Source organism: Saprolegnia parasitica (genome assembly GCF_000151545.1).
Source record: "Saprolegnia parasitica CBS 223.65 unplaced genomic scaffold supercont2.74, whole genome shotgun sequence".
Taxonomy (NCBI): domain Eukaryota; phylum Oomycota; class Saprolegniomycetes; order Saprolegniales; family Saprolegniaceae; genus Saprolegnia; species Saprolegnia parasitica.
This window is the reverse complement of record NW_012156468.1, coordinates 130,735-148,782: the sequence shown is the minus strand read 5'-3', so window position 1 is coordinate 148,782 and position 18,048 is coordinate 130,735. Positions and strand designations below refer to the sequence as shown.

Genomic DNA, 18,048 nt, shown 5'->3' with positions numbered 1-18,048 from the left:
CGTAAGCGACGCCAAAGGCGGTCGGACGGTCTTCTGGGTGGTACGAGAGGCACTGCTTGGCCAATTGGAGGGTCCACTCGGGCAAAACACCTCGGAGCGTCGGCTTACGCAAGAGTCCACATCTGAAACGTACAAGGTGGAGACGACGCACCGTGCATGACAAGCCCGAGGATCGAAGTGTCTGTGATCGGGTTGCCCTTTTGGTTCGTCTGGTCGCTGTACGGCAGCAAGTGCGTGTCCAACTCGGAGAGAATGACGCCAAACGAGTAGATGTCCGCCGCCTCACTGCATCGTGTTCCATGTGGCATTCAAAGACTCGGCGTGTACCTGTAGTGGTTCTCGGTCAGAATCTCCGGTGCCATCCAGCGGTAGGTGCCTATGCCTATGCACTTTGGTGTGCAAATCGCACGGCAAGACAACGAGTGACGCACCGATCGTCATGGTTTCCGACGTCGCGGCGCGTGAGACGCCAAAGTCGGTGAGCTTGGTGCCCTTGGTGCTGTCAAGGAGCACATTGCGCGACTTCATATCGCGGTGGATCACAGGCGTCTCGAGTGAGTGGAGGTAGACAAGCCCTAGCCCCCTGTGACCAATTTTGTTGCCAGCAAGGATGCTTGTTACCTTCGGCGATCTGCGACGCCATCAACAGCTTGTCGGCAATGGAGAATGAAGCGGGCGTCGTCTCGTCGAGCTTGGTGCGCAGGTCGCCGCTGTCCATAAACTCGACCAGCAGCATGAGCTCGGTGCGGCGATACCAGCTCACACCGATGCATGTCACAATGTACGGCGACGAGAACCTACTCCCGTCATCAAATCCATGACATTCGTTCCAACAGATACGTGGTCATGAGCAAGATCTCCTTGGCGAAATCTTGGACGGCCGACGGCGACGAGCGTCCAGGGAGGAGCTTCTTGATCGCAACGGGCGTGCCGCGGTAGGTGCCGAGCCACACCTCACCAAACGCGCCTACCAGCATACATCCTCAGCCATGGCCATCGATGGGGCGTCCTGGACGACCTTGCGAGAGCAGCTTGGTGCGTTCGACGTCTGTTTCGTCAAGGCGCCACTGGGCCAAGGCTGTCTCGGTTGCCGAGTCGCGCACCGTCAAGAGCTGCGTGTCGTCCCAGCCGGCGGTTTGGGTGTAGTAGGTTTCACCGGTTGCTTTGGGCCGCAGGCGGCGACGATAGCGCCGGACACCAAACAAGATGGCGACGAGTAGCACCTGCCAGTTTATGGTGAAGGTTTGTTTGGATGGGCCGCTGGAGCAACGCACCACGCCACCGGCGGCAAGGCCGACGATCAAGCCCACGGACATGGACGCTTCGACGACGGTGATGGTGCGGTAGACGGCAAAGTCAAAGCGCTCGGACGCATTGGCACCCGGCAGCGCAATGTGCGCAAACACGATAAACTTGCCGGCGCGCGGAAACGTGAGCTCTATGAAAACGCTGAGGACGCGGCGAGGATCGAAGCGTGTACCAGTCGTCGCGTACGTCGCCGAGTAGTTGGCGCTAAAGTTGGCGAGCTTGTTGGGTGTGTGGTCGCGGACGTAGACGCCATTGTCGTACGCATCGCAGATGTTGTCGCCGTACTCGCACGAGTGGATGTTGGAGTGGTAAATTTGGTACACGTCCCGCGACGCCGGGCTCTGCATGACAGCGAACGGCAGCTTCAAGTCTACGCGAAATGTGAGCTTCCGATCGACTTGCGCAAAGCGTACCAATGGTGTTGGTCAAGATCGTCTTGGGGTTGTACGAGACGGACCACGTCACGGGCAAGCCTTCGCCGACGCTGCGTCGAAGCGTAAGTGAGACCACGGTAGCTATAGTTACACGGCGACGTACGTGAGCGTCTCGGGCGCATTGAAGCTCATTTCGAGGCCGCAGTTGAGCGCCTCGGCCATCTCTTCCTTCATGGCGCTGCTTAGACTCGTGAGCTTGACCGACTCGCTCGTGCGCCAGCAGTAGATGTAGTGGCCGTCAAAGTTGGGCACTATACGCCACGTAGCATTAGCCTCGCACCAGCGTCGGGTAGTGGTTGTACGTGAGCTCAGGCCATGGGCGGCGGCGGCGAGGCAGGCGGCGACGATCGCGATGGCTCGCATGGTCGGAAGCACGTGGTGACTGATTCGACGTGCAACGTATCGACTTGCCCGATACCTTTTCAGCCAATCACCGCCTGTTTCAATGCGTTACGTGATTCCATTCGTTGATTTAAGCCAATCACACGCGCGTTTGAATGATATCCAAACGTGCAGTCTCGAGCTGTCGCCGAGCCGGACTCCTACAAGCCTCGATCATCACAGGTATAGCGTCGAGCGCTAGCACCGAGCCAGGAGGACGCTGCATGTGTTCATGCAGTTGGCTATTTCAGGGTGCGGGGCGGAACGAGGGGAAATATGATAGGCATTTCCTCTGTCATGCGTGTAACGAGCAGTTCGTTGAGTCTCTCCCTCCCGTGCGTACGGACTCTTCTGTCGACAAGCGGACTAGGAGCCACTGACTCAAAGCCTGACTCAAAGCACTGACCGTAGAGTGCAGTATACCCAATTAAGCCTTGACGAAGACGACGATTTTTGGCTAAAAGTTCGGATCCAGCCGTCGTCAGGACAACCCTGTTCACTGCCTATATACTGCATGCAAAGTGGGGAAAGCGTACGTGCCGTTGACACGCCAGTGGTTGCTTCACATTCTCCGCGTATCGTCGCCTCGTTGCTTCCACTGCCAAGGCGTCGACAGCGTCCAACGACCGTGTTGCCACATGCGCTTTCCTCAAAAAATCGAGCTAGCAATCGCTAGTAAGTAAACTCGGGGCAGCGATACTGTAGGGGCGCGTGCTGTCGACCACGGATAATACACGTAGCTACAGTAATCCTATGTGCCCACGACGTCGTGTTGCGAACGCATGATAGGCTCAGCACCGCGTACAAGTCCTTCATCACGTCGACATATCGCAGCCCAGGCGGACGCACTCGCCGACTCTGTCGTGCTGGAGCGATTACAGTACACCCACGGTGGGGCTTTGTCCTAGCATGCCGTTCCAGTTGTAGAAGACGATGTCGATTGTATTGATCCGAATCGACCTGCGCAAGACCGCAAGTGATCTCATCCAAGTACAAACTAATAGTCGTCCAACCACGACAAGCTCAGGCTTTCTTTCGCAGCTGTTAATCTACGCAGGGCAGACGCTGCAGACGCGATGGTAGTACGCCGAGCGGTCGACGCCGGGTATCGCAACGTTGTCGGGATCCCACGCCATCACAAAACGCTCCAATGTGCGCTGCGAGAACTTGGCCGCGAGCACGCGCGTCGCCGGTGTCATGTAGCTCTTGGTACAAAACCACTTGTCGCACGGGTTGGCGAGCGATCCACTTCCGGCGGGCGACGCTTCGAGGAACTGCCACCCGTCGTCCGGCGACCACACTTCGACCCAGTTGTGGTTGCCGTGACTGCCGTTCCATGCTGGTGTGCCCACGAGCCGACTGGCAATGCCGGCGCTGCGCAGCGCACTGACCAAGACGATGCTGACGCCAGTGCAGCTCGCATGCCCAAAGACGATCGTCGACATGACGTCGTAGATCAGCGGTGTTTGCTGACTTTGAAACGTGATCGCGCCGCCGAGTGCACCGTCCCAGAGACCGTGGTTGATGACGTTGATGGCCTCAGTCGTTCTGAAATCGCGCCACGACGGACTCGCCGCTTCGAGAAGGCGGCGAACCACCGAGGCGAAGAGCGGGCGCCAATGGCTACGGCCTTCGTTTGTCACAGCATGCGGAAGCACGTACTCGAAGAAGAGACGACGCGGCACGAGTGCCGAGAAGCGGCTCTCGCCCTTGGCATGTACCGAGAGGTTGGCGCCATGCACTGCAACGCCGTTGTGATCGAAGCCAAAGCCAAGCGTGGCCTTGTTGAGCCGATCGGACGGACTCAAGTTGGATTCGAGAAAGGTCAGAGCCGCGCTGTACACCGCAGGCAAGGCCTCGCACGTAAAGCTGCTGTTGGACGGAGCACCAGTGCCAAATGGCACCTCGTTCACGCTGCAAGGTGCCTCGTAGGCGCGCACAGCGGCAAGGACGACGATGGCGACGATGGCACGCCACATCTCGCTGCTTCGTTCGAATTTTGACCGTACTTCGAAGCGCAGCAGTACCAGTACTACGATCTTGCCACTCATAGACAAGTTCTCCACGTTCAACGACAAGACAACCGTGCTAATAGTTGATATCTGCTCTCTTCGTATGGCACGAACGGTGTCGTGGGTTCGGATCAGGGGTACATAATTATGTACCCCTGGTTCGGATCCAGCATTCACGAACACGAGATCGCCGATCGTAGAGCGGTCATCCGGATGATCAGCATCATGACCAGCATTCCTAAACCAATCCGCGTCGATCGTCCGGATAAGCTCGGTGGCCACGCACGGCGAGCGGCGGATGAAGGTACATGGCGCTCTGCACAACGCTTGAGGCGACGTGAACGACTAGAAAGCGTCCCCAATACCCATGCCAATTAAGTGCCCCGGTGCACCTCGGCCGGACGGCGTGCAGTGCAAACTGTTCCTGAACAAAGTCGGGCGGGCGGGACGGAAGCGACACCCTGTGCTGGGCTGGCACTGCAACAAATGCTACAAGCGGCTTGTGCACATTGGTGTGCTGTGTGTCTCACCTTGGCAACGTATTCATTCACGCATCCTCGTAGATCGGACGACGACCGCCGTGCGAAGCGCTCAACGTACGCGTCGACGTGATTCTGTTCGCAAGCTAAAGGCTGCCCGTAGGCAATGACACGCCGCTCGCCAGTGCCGAGCTGCAACTTCCGATAGAGCACATCGTAAACACACACGACGTTGCCAAAGCTCCAGCGAGTGACCAAGCTCGAGCGAGTGACCAAGCTCGAGCGAGTGTCCAAGCTCCAGCGAGTGACCAAGCTCCAGCGAGCGCCCAGAGTCCAGTGAGTGTTCAAAGCCCTGTGAGTGCTCAAGGTCCAGCAAGTGTCCAACATCCAGAGTGCGGTCGAGGTTCAGCGAGTACACAGGGCCCTGAGACCGCGCACCACCCAGGAATCGCCCATGGTCCAACAAGCACTCAGAGTCCAGCAGCTGTTCAAGTTTCAGTGACTGCTCAAGGTCCAGCGAGTCCTAAGGGCTCAGCCAGTATTCCGAGTCCAGCGAGCACCCAAGGCCCAGGAATCATCCAAGGCTCAACAAGCGCCCAGGCTCCGCTCAGCCGCACAGACGGTCCGGTATCCATAGCACCACGGCCAGCCATCCGGCAGCTGGGGACAACGGGATCGCTGACCGAGCTTGCAGGAGCTGCCAGTGCTCGTGCCGCCCATGCCTGGACCAGTGCTGTCAGTGCCCGCGCCGTCCAAGCGAACGGCGCTGGAAGTGCGTACCGAGAGCCACCAGCGGCTCGCGCCAGTGGCGTCGCGGCCATGCAGCCTCACGCAGAGCTTCCGTGTGCGCCTTCGTCGTCGCCGCCAACGACCGCGCCGCCGATCGTCGCGTGGGTGCCGCCGCAGGGTCCGTATGCACCGCCCGAATCTTTTTTGGCCAACATGCGGGCGTTTGGCTGGCTGCCCGTGCACCTGAGTACGCCCTTGTCCGCGGGCGCCCATGTGCCGCCAGCACACTCTTTTTTACAGACAGAAGCCGGTCGACCCATCTCGAAAAGTACGCACCCCCACGCGCGCTAACGATCTCGTACCATCCAAGGAACGATAGTGTCCCTCGGGCTTGTAGACTACCATCCTCCATTTACTTGAATCAAATTGTGTTGTTCGTGTAATCTGTCAAGAACCTCAAAAATTCAATCCCACGACACCATTTCTGCTGAAGTCTGCGCGGCTTTTTTCGCGTTGGAGAGGGAGAATGAATAGCCACATGCATTGCAAACCAACCCCATGTCAAGAGTCTATAGTCTCCTATGAATATCGCCTTGTTTTTAGTCCATACCAGGGTGCCATATCCGATCCCGCCAAACGGCAACCTCGGATGACACGGTTGAGCCGCGTGGATGCTTGTCTTGCACGCGATTGGCTAAAATCCAGACGAGATACGCTCGTAACGGCCTCTGCACGACGCTGATTGGCCAAAAAGGTGAGTTGCCCGTTGGGTATCTTGGTCCCAGTCCAAGAATTGCAACCTGGCAGCATGCGAGCATCGGTCCTTGCCGGCATGGCCGCCTACCTCGCGGTCGCCGCCCATGGCCTCGGCTCGCGTACGACCAGAATCTGCTGCTTGCGCTGATGCTAGCATGTAGTCCCGATCTTGGATGGCCGCTACGTCTACTGCTGGCGCACGGGCCAGTCGGTGACGCTGACCACGCTGAGCTCTGCCAAGAACGAAGCGTCGGCCGAAGCGCTCAACTGCGGCCTGCAGATGACCTTTAACGCGCCGGCGACCATCTCGTAAGCCCACACGTCGGGCCTCTCGCTCATGAGCTGTGTGTAGCGTCGGCCAAGCCGTGCCTGTGACCTGGACGGTCTCGTACACCCCAAAGACGATCCTGAGCAACACCATTGGTCCGCCTCTCGATACATGCGTTTATGGATGACTTAGCAGGCAAGGTAGGCCTCACGCTGCCTCTCGCTGTCATGCAGAGCCCGGGGTCGCGGGACGTGTACCAAATCTACCACTCCAACATCCACTCGTGCGCGTTCGCGGACAATGTCTGCAACGCGTACGACAATGGCGTCTACATCCGCGACCACACGTCCAACACGCTCGCCAACTTTAGCGCCAACTACTCGGCGACGTACGCGACAACTGGTACAGGCTTCGATCCTCGCCGCGCCCTCTTGATCGTCGTCCACTAGAGCTCTCGTTTCCGCGGTCGGGCTCGTTTATCATCTTTGCCCACATTGCACTTCCGGGCAGTACGACGTCGGAACGATTCGACTTTGCCGTCTACCGCACGATCACCGTGGGCGACGCTCAAGTACCGACGCCCGTCGGCTTGATCGTCGGTGTCGCCGTCGGTGGCGTTGTGCGTGCTCTTGTCTCGTGCGTCACAGGCTCTCATCTATGTAGGTGCTGCTGCTTGGTATCACGTTTTTTGTGTATCGATGCCGGCGCAACCACTCGAGCAAGACGACGACGACCAACACCAACTACCGGACGCAGACGTCGGGGCCGGACGAGACGCAGACGTGGGCACGCGACTCGGCGACCGAGACGGCCTTGGCCCAGTGGCGCCTCAACGAAGACGACGTCGAGCGCCTCCAAATCTTGTCCAAAGGTGCGCACTGCCTCAGCGCCAAGCTCTAAATACGACACTGACGTAGGCGCGTACGGTGAGGTGTGGCTCGGCACCTACCGCGGCACGCCCGTTGCGATCAAGAAGCTCCTCCCCGGACGCTCGTCGCCGTCGGATGTCCAAGATTTCGCCAAAGAGATCTTGCTCATGACCACGTATCTTTGAACGCATGTCGGTACAAGGGATTTGATGCCGTATTTAGGTTCTCGTCGCCGTACATTGTGGCGTGCATTGGTGTGAGCTGGTATCGCCGCACCGAGCTCATGCTGCTGGTCGAGTTTATGGACAGCGGCGACCTGCGCACCAAGCTCGACGAGACGACGCCCGCTTCATTCTCCATTGCCGACAAGCTGTTGATGGCGTCGCAGATCGCCGAAGGTAGCATCCTTGCTGGCAAGAAAATAAGTGACACGCGAATGGTACTAGCGCTTGTCTACCTCCACTCGCTCGAGACGCCCGTGATCCACCGGGACATGAAGTCGCGCAATGTGCTGCTTGACAGCACCAAGGGCACCAAGCTCACCGACTTTGGCGTCTCGCGCGCCGCGACGTCGGAAACCATGACGATCGGTGCGTCACTCTTTGCCTGTCGAGTTTCATACCATAGTGCATAGGCATTGGCACCTACCGCTGGATGGCACCGGAGATTCTGACCGAGAACCACTACAGGTACACGCCGATGCTTTGAATGCCTCATGGAACACGATGCAGTGAGGCGGCGGACATCTACTCGTTTGGCGTCATTCTCTCCGAGTTGGACACGCACTTGCTGCCGTACAGCGACCAGACGAACCAAAAGGGCAACCCGATCACAGACACGTCGATCCTCGGGCTTGTCATGCACGGTGCGTCTACCTTCTACGTTTCAGATGTGGACTCTTGCGTAGGTCAGATCCAGCCGACACTTCGAGGTGTTTTGCCCGAGTGGACCCTCCAATTGGCCAAGCAGTGCCTCTCGTACCACCCAGAAGACCGTCCGACCGCCTTTGGCGTCGCTTACGCCTTGCGGCAGCGGGAAAATGCCTCCATTTAGTGCATTTGATTTGAATTAACTCGACCGTCTTCTCACAGAAGACGGCGTCGCATTACGATACCTGGCTTGAGACACCGTACAAGTATAAAACAATGCTAGTTTAGTAGCTCGACAATTTGAGCTCGCAGCCTACAGTATCGCTGCGTCGCGTCTGGCATGGTGCAATTAGACTGGTTTGCAATTGTTTTGTTTCAAGTGCCAATTCTGTCGCTGCCATGCAAGGCAGGAACACAAGCTGACCACAACCAATGGAGTACAGCCAACATATTACGATGTAGCTTTAGGAGCTTCCACAGCTACAACGTCCATCTCGACTTAGAGCTTGGACGCGAGGATCGGCTGGAGGTACTTGTGATACCCGTCGACAACGTCCGTTTGGTTGAGCGGTTCCTTGGCCGCACGCGCAATCAGCGCACGGTAAATGTCACCGTCGTACCTACCCCCCTAGCCTTAGACAACCCTAGCCCTTGTATCAGTAATACCGGTCCGCAGCACCTCTACTTTGCATCACGTTGCTTGTTACAGAACGATCGAGCATTCATTCAACCATGTACAATATGTCAGTCAATCTATTGACGACCAAATCTGCAGGGAGTGCTACAGACCACCGAAAAAAGGACTCGGAACCATACGACCACATGGACATTCTGTTGACGCATTCCTCGGACGTAGTATTAGCACTTGCCCGACCCGGCGACGTTGAGGGCCAAGTACTGACGGCCGAGCGATTGGCAGTGGTCGTACCACGGCGAGTTGTTGGGGTAGACCTTGACGATGGCCTTGTGGAGCGCCCACCACATACTGCGCTGCGTCGTCAGCGATGGGTCCTTCATGTTGATCGTGTCGAGCCAGCGCTGGTAGCCCCAAAAGTAGTTTTGGCTCAAGCACTTGCTTAGCGTCGCGTCGGCCGCGACGCCGTCAAAGACGATCTGGCCGGCCATTGCGTGCAAGACATGGTCGACCTCCTTGAACTGCTGCGAGTTGACGACTGCATTCCCAATGCCCTTGGCTTCCATCTTCATGAGGCCGACGACCACCGCTCGAAGCGCCGCGACGTTCGCGTACTTTTCGCCCGGGCGGTCCATCGGCGCCGCGGCCTTGTTGCTCGGCAGATTCGACATGCCGTCTTCCGAGAGCCGCAAGAAGTAGTGCACGGCGTTGCCAAGTGTCACTTTCGTGATCTGGTGGCCCAAGAGCGTGATAACGTCGGTCTTGCGCACGGGGTTATAGAGGCCAAAGAGCTTGACAAACGACTGCGCCGACGCCAATGTGCCGGCTTCGCGCGCCTGGTACCACCCGTCGCGCGCGCCAGCGTCGCCGGCCGACATGTAGATCATGACGATCTTGGTCGACTTGGACGCAAAGCTGTCGTACAAGTTGGCCGACATGAAGAGTTCGTGGTCGTCTTGGTGGGCGTTGACAAACATGTGCACGGACGACGGCGATACCGCACCCGTGGGCAGCGCACTGGTTGCGATCCAGCCAAGCGTCGTCGTCGGCGCGTACGCCGGAATGAGGAGCTCGCAGCGCTTCGTTGACGCATCGAACGTTGTGCCAAGACAGCCAGCCGCCGACGGGACGCAAGCCTTGTGGCAGTCGGCCGCCGAGGCAGCGTTGGCCACGGACGTCTTTGTCAACCCGGTCGCCAAGGCGGCGCTCGAGAGGACGACCGGCGACGCTGGGTAGTTGATGAGCATCGTCGACGTCGTCGCCGCCGTCGTCGCGGCCTTGACAAGCGTACATTTCTTCGCACTGCTCTCAAAACTAAAAAGCGGCAACCTCTTTTGCAGCGCGGCCGCGGCGCAGTCGCCGATGGTCTTGGCGGTCGTCGCCGCTTGCGTCGTGTACTTTGCCAAGTCCAGAGACCGGGACGGCATCGTGAGGTACTGCATGCTGTTGGGCACTTCGTTCCACGCGATCGGGTCCGAGACCCACCCGGCAAGAATGCCAGCTTGCTTGGCCGGCGACGGGCCAAAAAACGTGCACGTCTTGTCGGTGTACGTCACGGCCGCGCACGCCGCGAGGCTGCTGCAGCCGGCTTGGCAGCGGGCGAGCGTCGACGACTGGTTGGTGTCGACACCGAGCTGAAAGTCCTGCGGCAATGACTGCGATAGCACCATCGGCGCCTGCGTCGGGAACAAGGCAAACGTCGTCGTTGTCGGTGACGCAAAGTTGTGGACGACGCAGATCTGCGTCGACGGTACGTACGTGAAGAAGGCGTAGCCAGACGAGCTCGTCATGACCGCGCACTCGCCGACCGACTGCGACAGCGGAAAGTAGAGCGTGTTGGTGCCTTCTTCAAGGAGCGGCTTGGGCTTGGCGTCGTGGGCCGCGATCATCTCGGCGGGCGACGGCAGCGGGAACGGCTTGAGAATGTCAATGTCGCCGATCTCGCCGGTCTCGAGCTTCGAATTCGGGATCCACTGCATGTTGGGGAGGTACGCAAATGCCACCGACGGCGACGGGTACGTGCCAAACACGCTCGTCTGAATCGCCGACGGCGCCGGCGCCGGCGTCACGATCGGCACCGGCGCCACCGACCGCGTGTACACACCGGCCTTGGCACCCGGGAACGGCGACGGGTCCGACTTGGCGTTCTTCAAATAGCAAGTGCCGCCAAAGTCGTTGGACCACACGTAGAGCGTGCAGCCGTTGAAGTCGGCGCAGTCGCCGCAGCAGTCGGCGGCCGACGCCCGGCTCGTCGAGCCAATGTCGTTGCCGGGGTAGTCGACGTCGTTCTTAAAGGCCGAGCACGTGGCCGTGGTGAGGCGTGGGAGCACCGACGCGCGGTTGCCAACGGCTTTGACGGGCGACCCGACTGCGGTCTTGAGACGGCAGGCGCCCGCCATAGCATTCCAGACAAACCCTCGGCACCCCGGTGTCCCGGTGCAGTCGGCACAGCAAAACTCAGCCGTCGTCTGGTACGTTGTCGTGAGATCGTTGCCAGGGTAGTCGACATCTTCTTGGATCGCCGGACACCCGACCATCGGCGGCGACGTCGGAACACGCGCCCGGACCGTCGCGGCACGGGCCCCTGGCGACGACGTCTTGCCGCTGTTGGCACTCTTGAGAATGCACACGCCTTGCGCCCAGACGTAGACCTTGCAGTCAGGGTTGGCGACGCAGTCCGCGCAGCAGTCTTCGGCCTTGGCGCGGTTGGTCGTGCCAATGTCGTTGTCGACGTAGTCGGTGTTTTCCTCGAACACGCGCCCGGACCGTCGCGGCACGGGCCCCTGGCGACGACGTCTTGCCGCTGTTGGCACTCTTGAGAATGCACACGCCTTGCGCCCAGACGTAGACCTTGCAGTTCGGGTTGGCGACGCAGTCCGCGCAGCAGTCTTCGGCCTTGGCGCGGTTGGTCGTATCAATGTCGTTGCCGATATAGTCGGTGTCTTCTTCGATCACCGAGCACGTGCCGTCGGTCGGTGCCGGCGTCGTGGTGTTACCGCTGCCCTTGGGGACAAACGACGCGGCGGTCGCACCCGGGAATCTGCTCTTGACGCCGCCGCCCGCCTTGAGAATGCAGTCACCGCCGTAGTAGACAAAACGAGCACAGCCCTCCGTGGCCTCGCAGTCGTTGCAGCAAAGGTCCATGGACGCGCGCTGGGTGCGACCAAGGTCGTTGCCGGGGTAATCGGTGTTGGCCTCGGGTGTCGGGCACGACCCCGTGAGTGGCGGTACGGATGCGAGAAGCTTCGCGGCACGAGCGCCTTGCGCTGGGTACTTGCCGCTAGCCTCGCTCTTGAGCAAGCAGACACCGCCGTCGCGGGGCACCCAGACGTACGCCTTGCAACCGGCGAACGCGGCGCAGTCGGCGCAGCAGTTCTCGGGCTTGGCTTGGTTGGTGGTGCCAATGTCGTTGCCCGGGTAGTCGGTATTCTCGTCAAATGCCGAGCAGGCGCCGTGGACCGCGGTCGCGACCAGAAGGCCGAGGTACGATGCGATCACAGCTGCGCGCATCGTGGAGAATTGAAAACTGGTGCTTCGGACAGCCCCTGCCGACCGTGCTGTATGCCATACCGCGTGCACGGAACAGATGTGACGCACGCCATGCGGATCTTTGTGCAGTGGTCGTATCATCCGTGGTGTCGACCAAACAACGTCCGCCGTCCCTTTGTCGATACCACCTACGCCAACGGCAAAGTCCAAGTGCAATGTCGACGTATCTCGTTCAATGGGCCTACCAACTGCCGGCACTTGCAAATACGCTGTAAAGGTGACAGCGTCCTCCACCCATGTACGAGTACGCTACCGAAGGTCTCACACCGCGACTGGATATGTCGGCGGTGCAGAATTTGGTATCCAATCAGGTATCCAACGACGCTTGGATTCCTCCGGATTGCCCATGATAAGCCGACATGCGATGCTATGCTAATATGTCTTGGCGCTCATGCTCTGTGTGTAGAATGGATAAAAGTGCTGCGCGAAGCTTATGCGGCAGACACGCTGCATTGGTAGTGTAGATAGAGGCGCCACGAGGTACCTGCAGATTGCTTTACTTCGGGTGGGATGGGGCGTCGGCTGTGCGATGTGGTCGCGTCGGGTGCACTGGATGCTGGGGGTCTTCGTATACTCAAAACAAGATATGGCGCGTCTCCGCCGACAACGTATGGTCCATTGCCAGATGGCTACGAGCCGGTTGTGTCAGAGAGACGGCGGTCCGTCGGAATCAACGTACCGCCGGCGTGCGACGCTTCTCGCAACGAACGCACGCGCACGACCAAAATTGCAATTGACGTTGGTTTACCGGTAACTCAGGTGGGTTTAACTGTACCCTTGGCTCAAACACAACTCTACGCTTCCAATCGTTCAGCCCATTATTGCGTTCAGCCTACTCTTGAACGCTATCAACTTTCCAGTCCGACGTCATGGATGCAGCTCTATATATGTGAGAGCTCGACGTGCTCGACATGGGTGCCATAGAACTAGGACCGGTATGTAACACGCTTTGCGCGCTGCAATTTACTGCTGCGAGGCATGGAGCCTGCGTGCGACCTCGCGCGAGCTATCCCTCGGCGAGTGGGGTCCACCACGGGATGGATCTCTGAGCTCACTCCTAGTGCTGGTACCAACTCCCACGCATTCAGGCGTAGCACTACGTATGCGAACTCTTTGAATTGGTTATTGCTAATTTGATTTGAACGCCAACACGTTTGATTGTGGTCAGGGACATATAGTATAAATCCCTCATGACCCAATGCTGATGACCCATCGTTCATAGAAGCATGATAGAAGCTAGAAGTCGATCGGACACGCGACGTCGAACCTCTTGTCATGGCTGCAGGAGAAAAATATAGTGTCCGTATCCAACGTATGAGTTCACTATTCCTCGTACAATTCGTACACTGATTTGTGCACTCAAGACGTTCGACATGGAGGATTCCTCCAAATTACACTCAGTCTCTGGTCAGGAGGTCTAATTGGTTCATGACACTGAATCATCAGTCGGAGCTAGCGCATTTGCCAATCAACCACCACCGCATAATGCTAAACATGCAGCCAAAGACTTGTCCACGCCACGCTAAACATGGTACGTTGCAAAGACGCCAGAGCCCGTGTCCGACGCACGGTGATGACACCAGCATCAGAGGAGAGGTCCGAGAACATCCTACTGCGATCCAGTTCGACTCTATCTAGCGACATCGTGAGCAACTGGAGCACGTAAGGACGAGGCACAAGTGTAGCATGCGCACTCTGATGCTTCTGGACCATAGAGTGCTCTTAACCACGACGTCAACCATGACCTTTTGCGCAACAAGGGGTAGGGTCCGTGCACAAAACGCACTCGTTGTTGGCACACGATGTACAACCAGCGCTGCGTCGATGCGTCTACGCCGCCGCCGTCGTCGCGGGCTTGGCCGCCTTGGCGGGCGTCGCCGTCTTGCCTTCGAGGAGTCTAGAAACCACGTGTGAGTGTCGATTGCAACGCGCTTGTGCATCGTACCGCAAGACTTGCACGTCCTTCTTGAGACCGTTGATTTGCGCGAGGAGCGCGTGGGACTTGTGCAAATCAAACTTCTTGTCCTTGGCCAGCGCCGAAAGCTTCTTCTCGTACGCGCGGTTCCACATGTTGGGATATGTCGACTCGCGGTTCGTCATCGTGTGGTAAAACGACGACGCAAGCACCGCCGAGAAGCCGATAAAGTACGTGATGGGCTCCATGACGTCCCACGAGTAGACGTCCCAGACCGTGTACGCGAGGCCACCGTAAAACTATCAATCTTTCAAGTTGCGACACACCAACGTCAACTCTGTACGGTCGTGATGAAGCCAAGGCCGAGGAACTTTTGTACGTTGGGCGCGGTCGTCGCGGCGTTGCGGAGCTCCGTCTCAATGGTCGCCACTAGGATTAGGATGGTTGTGGAGGCTCGACGGACTAGAGAGGGAGTTGAAATACCCTTGCGCCACTCTTCTTGGGCATCGAGGATTTGACTCTCGGTGGCCATGCGCTCGTGCTTGAGGTTGTACAAGACCGGGTCGAGCGCGGCTTGGAACGCAGCAAAGCTCTCGCCCTTCTACAACACACTCGCCCGCGTTAGCATATCGATCTCACTACAGACAGAGTATCGTACGTTGGGGCGCAGAATCACGGTCGACCGCAACGCGTCGTCCTTGCTCTGGTCGTAGTGTAACACGAGGTTGCGGCGCTGGAACTCGGCGAGCCATTTCTTGGACGTCGAGTCGTCGGCGCCGACGTTCTTGCACCTGGTGTAAAACTGGTCGATCGGGATCTAGTGCCATAGGGCCGTCGCATGCGAGGTAGCGCTAGATGAACGCACCGCGGTCCGCGAATCCCGCTCAATGTAGCGCTTGACGGTCCCAAAGGCCGCGCTCTCGGTCTCGCCCGCCATCTGCTCAATGTCGTCGACGAGGCCCTCCTTCTCGAGCGCAAGTGTGGCCGTGTTGAGGCGCAGCAGCATCGGCACCGGCGCCAGCGCCTTGAGGCTCGCTGTCTTGGCGACCGTGACGCCGTCCAATGTCGTCAGCGACACGCTCGTCAACGTCGGGTCGACCTAGATGCCATCGCCAGGATCGCATAAGAGCCCATCGCACGGCGCACGGCGCGCACCGTCTTGAGCGTCGAGATGAAGTGGCCGACCGAGTCGCGCTCGTAGGCCGAGGCCGGCGCCGTCTCGAGGTTGAGCTTCGTCAGGCCTGGCTTGCCGGGCAGCGGCAGCGTAAAGGCCAGCGGCTCGGACACGCGGCAGCGCACGGCAAACTCGACAAAGTCAGACGTCGTGAGGAGCGTCGCCGCCGTCGAGTGCGCCCGCGCCCACGTCTTGCGCCACGCCAGCATGGTCTCGTGATGCAGAAGTGACTGCGATCTTCGACCGGTCGCTCCGCATTTTAAACAAATGCATTATATTTAATACAGTAAACCAGATAAGATCTGCATTTCAATAAAAATACAAACCGAATTTGACCGGCCGATAGGACAGGTGCGGCTATCATCCGGACTTTACCGGGCGCCCTTGGCGTACATTTAAGGGTGCGGACTAGATACACCCAAATGCAGGGAAATGCTGCTTGATGTGAGTCAGAATTCAAGCACTGCCTGCAACAGAGTGCGCGTTTTCCTGGCACGCGAGATGCAATCATGTGTACTGGATTGTACTATGCAATAGAATATATTTGTTTAATTCACCTATTGGTCTATATTCATTCTAATTTCAACGAATCCGAAAGGATGCGAGCGCGGTGAGCGCGCGGCGATGGCAGCTTGTCGACCCAATCACGTTGAAAATCAAAAGGGACGAAACTTTGTATGCAGCTAGATGACACTTTGGAGAGTACGATGCATGAACTCACGTCGGCGTGCGCGTCGCACAGCCCGAGATACTGCTTATGTCATTAGTTGTGGCATGTGCCATATATAGACACATATAGCCATATTGAGCTCGGCCCATCTCGGATCGAGCCGCACACCGGTACATACCTACAAAGTAGTACTACGCATCATTCATTTACCCAGCACACCCATGTATCAGGCAAAGTGTGCTCGTTATGAAGAAATCGGCAGCATTCACTGTCTTCTTTCTCAACGTGACTTGATTTGGTATGTGAACTACAGTGCCGACCCAGTCCTCCCAACGTTCATGTTGTTGGCAACATTTGATTGCACAAAAACACTCGTCCTGCGCTTGTGTACGCATGTGGTGCAAATACATTAGCTCGTTTTGTCGGTTCGACCGCCACACGTTATAAGCTGTAAAGCACCGTGTGTTGTTTCCTTGATCCTTTTGTGGAGTCTCTAGACGATGATGGGAGGCAGCTCCCGGACCAGGTTGGCGGGTGGCATCTTGGTCGAGGCCGTCTGCGCGCGTCGGTGCCTCCAGAACGACCGACACATAAGTAGGATCGCCCACAGCAGCACAAGAAAAATGACACCGGCGAACGCGAGAAGGCCGCCTTGCATCGTCGCACTTGACCCGTGGTCCAGTCGGCGGGTCGTCAGCATGCCCATGCGTCGACGCGCGACCTCAAAGAATGAAGTACTCCGTGAACGACCGAGGTGGCGTCGAACGATAGAAAGGTGTGGCCTTGCTTACAACACATGTTCGATTTCGAAAGCAAAACAACCAAATCCATCGATCGCGTCGCCGCCTGCCTTCGCGATATGCGCATGCATCGCGTTCAAACAGCTACATACCGCTTGAGATACCGTGTTTGATTGACGTGATCGACACTTTGCAGCTGTGGTCGAGGAAAACGTCACATGTTGCTGCTGCTGCCCTCTACAGTGTACCCACGGTAGATGCCCTCTAGCAGCGCAGTACTAGGTAACAACACCTGTTTGACGTCCGAGTGGGCACACATCGTCGAACTGAGGAGTGTCGAGCCATGGGCAAGCCATTGGTAGACCGAACCATGCGTAGGAGGGAACACAGAGCTTGATTATCTACTACGAGTACTCTCTTACCGCCGCGCGTAGCGAGCAAGCTAAAATCAGCTTTCAAACGACGAGTTGCGTGGTGTACGACAACCCTCCATCTTGTATACACGTATCCGATTCGGCAAATGTAGATATGGACTCAAAACGACCACTTGTGTGCTGGTCGTGTCGGCGCGACGGCCGACTTGTATTGTTGCACGAGAACGCGGACGCAGAAGTGGATACGATGAGCGACGAACGCGGCGGCGATTGCCAAGCCCATCACAATGGTGACGTTCAGGACAACGTTGAGATGGACGGTGGCGACAACGACCGGTGGCGACGTCATTAGCCCGTACGACGCACCATCTCTCGCCCGCATCTCGGTCAGCAGCCATGTCATATTCGTAGTGCGTTTTTCAATACGGAAAATCCATGCAAATGAGTGACGACGGTGCTTTTACGTGGCGATTGTACAAAAGCAAGTCCTTGCGCTGGGCTGACGCACCGAATGTTTTCCCACGTCCCCAGAGACAAAGAGCGTTCGTGGTCGATATTGAGATGGTTTGTGTCGGCGCGTCGAGTACGAATTGCCTCGAATCTTTTGCAGTTGTGCTTGGCCTCGGCCACACGCTGTTGGAGGATCTCGCGTACCTCGCGTCGTTGGGTGTCCAGCGGGTCGGGTGTCGGCAGGCACGTTTCGAGGCCATCGTAGACGGGATCGTCCGTCATCGTGGCGGCAGGCGCGGCCATGAGCGTGCCAATGCGGGGGAGACCGTCGGCTTGGTCGAGCGGCGGTAGGTCGGCAAAGTCCCAAACGCGACGGATCTCGCCAGCCTTCTGGAGGAGAGACGTCGGGTCGTAGCCGAGTTGGTGCATCACGTGAC

General features: G+C 58.0%; 8 protein-coding genes across 8 annotated transcripts; 3 read left to right on the top strand and 5 right to left on the bottom strand.

The window, feature by feature from the left end:
* Positions 1–104: 104 nt before the first annotated feature.
* On the bottom strand, positions 105–2,105 carry SPRG_11584 (TKL protein kinase; the record flags this gene model as incomplete). Its single annotated transcript, XM_012351106.1, has 11 exons — positions 105–285; positions 328–382; positions 432–575; positions 622–797; positions 841–967; positions 1,019–1,223; positions 1,275–1,438; positions 1,481–1,678; positions 1,722–1,792; positions 1,846–1,993; positions 2,045–2,105. The coding sequence occupies 11 exons, from the start codon at positions 2,103–2,105 to the stop codon at positions 105–107; spliced, it is 1,530 nt and encodes a 509-aa protein (XP_012206496.1).
* Positions 2,106–3,140: 1,035 nt separating this feature from the next.
* Positions 3,141–4,102, bottom strand: SPRG_11583 (hypothetical protein; the record flags this gene model as incomplete). Its single annotated transcript, XM_012351105.1, has 1 exon — positions 3,141–4,102. One exon carries the CDS (start codon positions 4,100–4,102, stop codon positions 3,173–3,175), a length of 930 nt encoding a protein of 309 aa, XP_012206495.1. The 3' UTR covers positions 3,141–3,172.
* Positions 4,103–5,332: 1,230 nt separating this feature from the next.
* Positions 5,333–5,694, top strand: SPRG_11582 (hypothetical protein; the record flags this gene model as incomplete). The annotated part of the gene is made up of 2 exons (XM_012351104.1): positions 5,333–5,390; positions 5,450–5,694. The coding sequence occupies 2 exons, from the start codon at positions 5,333–5,335 to the stop codon at positions 5,692–5,694; spliced, it is 303 nt and encodes a 100-aa protein (XP_012206494.1).
* A 457-nt stretch (positions 5,695–6,151) lies between these two features.
* SPRG_11581 (hypothetical protein) lies at positions 6,152–6,412 on the top strand (the record flags this gene model as incomplete). The annotated part of the gene is made up of 2 exons (XM_012351103.1): positions 6,152–6,218; positions 6,261–6,412. 2 exons carry the CDS (start codon positions 6,152–6,154, stop codon positions 6,410–6,412), a joined length of 219 nt encoding a protein of 72 aa, XP_012206493.1.
* Positions 6,413–6,577: 165 nt separating this feature from the next.
* On the top strand, positions 6,578–8,313 carry SPRG_11580 (TKL protein kinase). The gene is made up of 9 exons (XM_012351102.1): positions 6,578–6,769; positions 6,817–6,986; positions 7,031–7,238; positions 7,285–7,411; positions 7,459–7,634; positions 7,683–7,826; positions 7,871–7,925; positions 7,968–8,101; positions 8,144–8,313. The coding sequence occupies exons 1-9, from the start codon at positions 6,595–6,597 to the stop codon at positions 8,287–8,289; spliced, it is 1,335 nt and encodes a 444-aa protein (XP_012206492.1). The 5' UTR covers positions 6,578–6,594; the 3' UTR covers positions 8,290–8,313.
* Positions 8,314–8,819: 506 nt separating this feature from the next.
* SPRG_11579 (hypothetical protein) lies at positions 8,820–12,252 on the bottom strand. Its single transcript, XM_012351101.1, has 2 exons — positions 11,590–12,252; positions 8,820–11,390 (listed from the first exon to the last, which is right to left on the bottom strand). The coding sequence occupies exons 1-2, from the start codon at positions 12,247–12,249 to the stop codon at positions 8,964–8,966; spliced, it is 3,087 nt and encodes a 1,028-aa protein (XP_012206491.1). The 5' UTR covers positions 12,250–12,252; the 3' UTR covers positions 8,820–8,963.
* A 1,738-nt stretch (positions 12,253–13,990) lies between these two features.
* SPRG_11578 (hypothetical protein) lies at positions 13,991–15,621 on the bottom strand. Its single transcript, XM_012351100.1, has 7 exons — positions 15,359–15,621; positions 15,069–15,302; positions 14,862–15,020; positions 14,687–14,804; positions 14,547–14,632; positions 14,234–14,502; positions 13,991–14,185 (listed from the first exon to the last, which is right to left on the bottom strand). Exons 1-7 carry the CDS (start codon positions 15,584–15,586, stop codon positions 14,119–14,121), a joined length of 1,161 nt encoding a protein of 386 aa, XP_012206490.1. The 5' UTR covers positions 15,587–15,621; the 3' UTR covers positions 13,991–14,118.
* A 919-nt stretch (positions 15,622–16,540) lies between these two features.
* Positions 16,541–18,040, bottom strand: SPRG_11577 (hypothetical protein; the record flags this gene model as incomplete). Its single annotated transcript, XM_012351099.1, has 2 exons — positions 16,541–16,768; positions 17,816–18,040. 2 exons carry the CDS (start codon positions 18,038–18,040, stop codon positions 16,541–16,543), a joined length of 453 nt encoding a protein of 150 aa, XP_012206489.1.
* Between the last annotated feature and the right edge of the window lie 8 nt (positions 18,041–18,048).

Bases quoted from the DNA above. Each gene is read 5' to 3' on its own strand.
- SPRG_11580 (XM_012351102.1), top strand. From the start codon at position 6,595: ATGCAGAGCCCGGGGTCGCGGGACGTGTACCAAATCTACCACTCCAAC. The intron at 7,827-7,870 runs GTGCGTCACTCT...CATAGTGCATAG, and splicing joins GTCGGAAACCATGACGATCG to GCATTGGCACCTACCGCTGG. The intron at 8,102-8,143 runs GTGCGTCTACCT...ACTCTTGCGTAG, and splicing joins CCTCGGGCTTGTCATGCACG to GTCAGATCCAGCCGACACTT.
- SPRG_11579 (XM_012351101.1), bottom strand. From the start codon at position 12,249: ATGCGCGCAGCTGTGATCGCATCGTACCTCGGCCTTCTGGTCGCGACC. The intron at 11,391-11,589 runs GTCTACGTCTGG...CCTGACTGCAAG, and splicing joins TCGCCAACCCGAACTGCAAG to GTCTACGTCTGGGCGCAAGG.
- SPRG_11578 (XM_012351100.1), bottom strand. From the start codon at position 15,586: ATGCTGGCGTGGCGCAAGACGTGGGCGCGGGCGCACTCGACGGCGGCG. The intron at 15,303-15,358 runs GTGCGCGCCGTG...GATGGCATCTAG, and splicing joins TCATCTCGACGCTCAAGACG to GTCGACCCGACGTTGACGAG. The intron at 14,503-14,546 runs GTACAGAGTTGA...AAAGATTGATAG, and splicing joins GCCTTGGCTTCATCACGACC to TTTTACGGTGGCCTCGCGTA.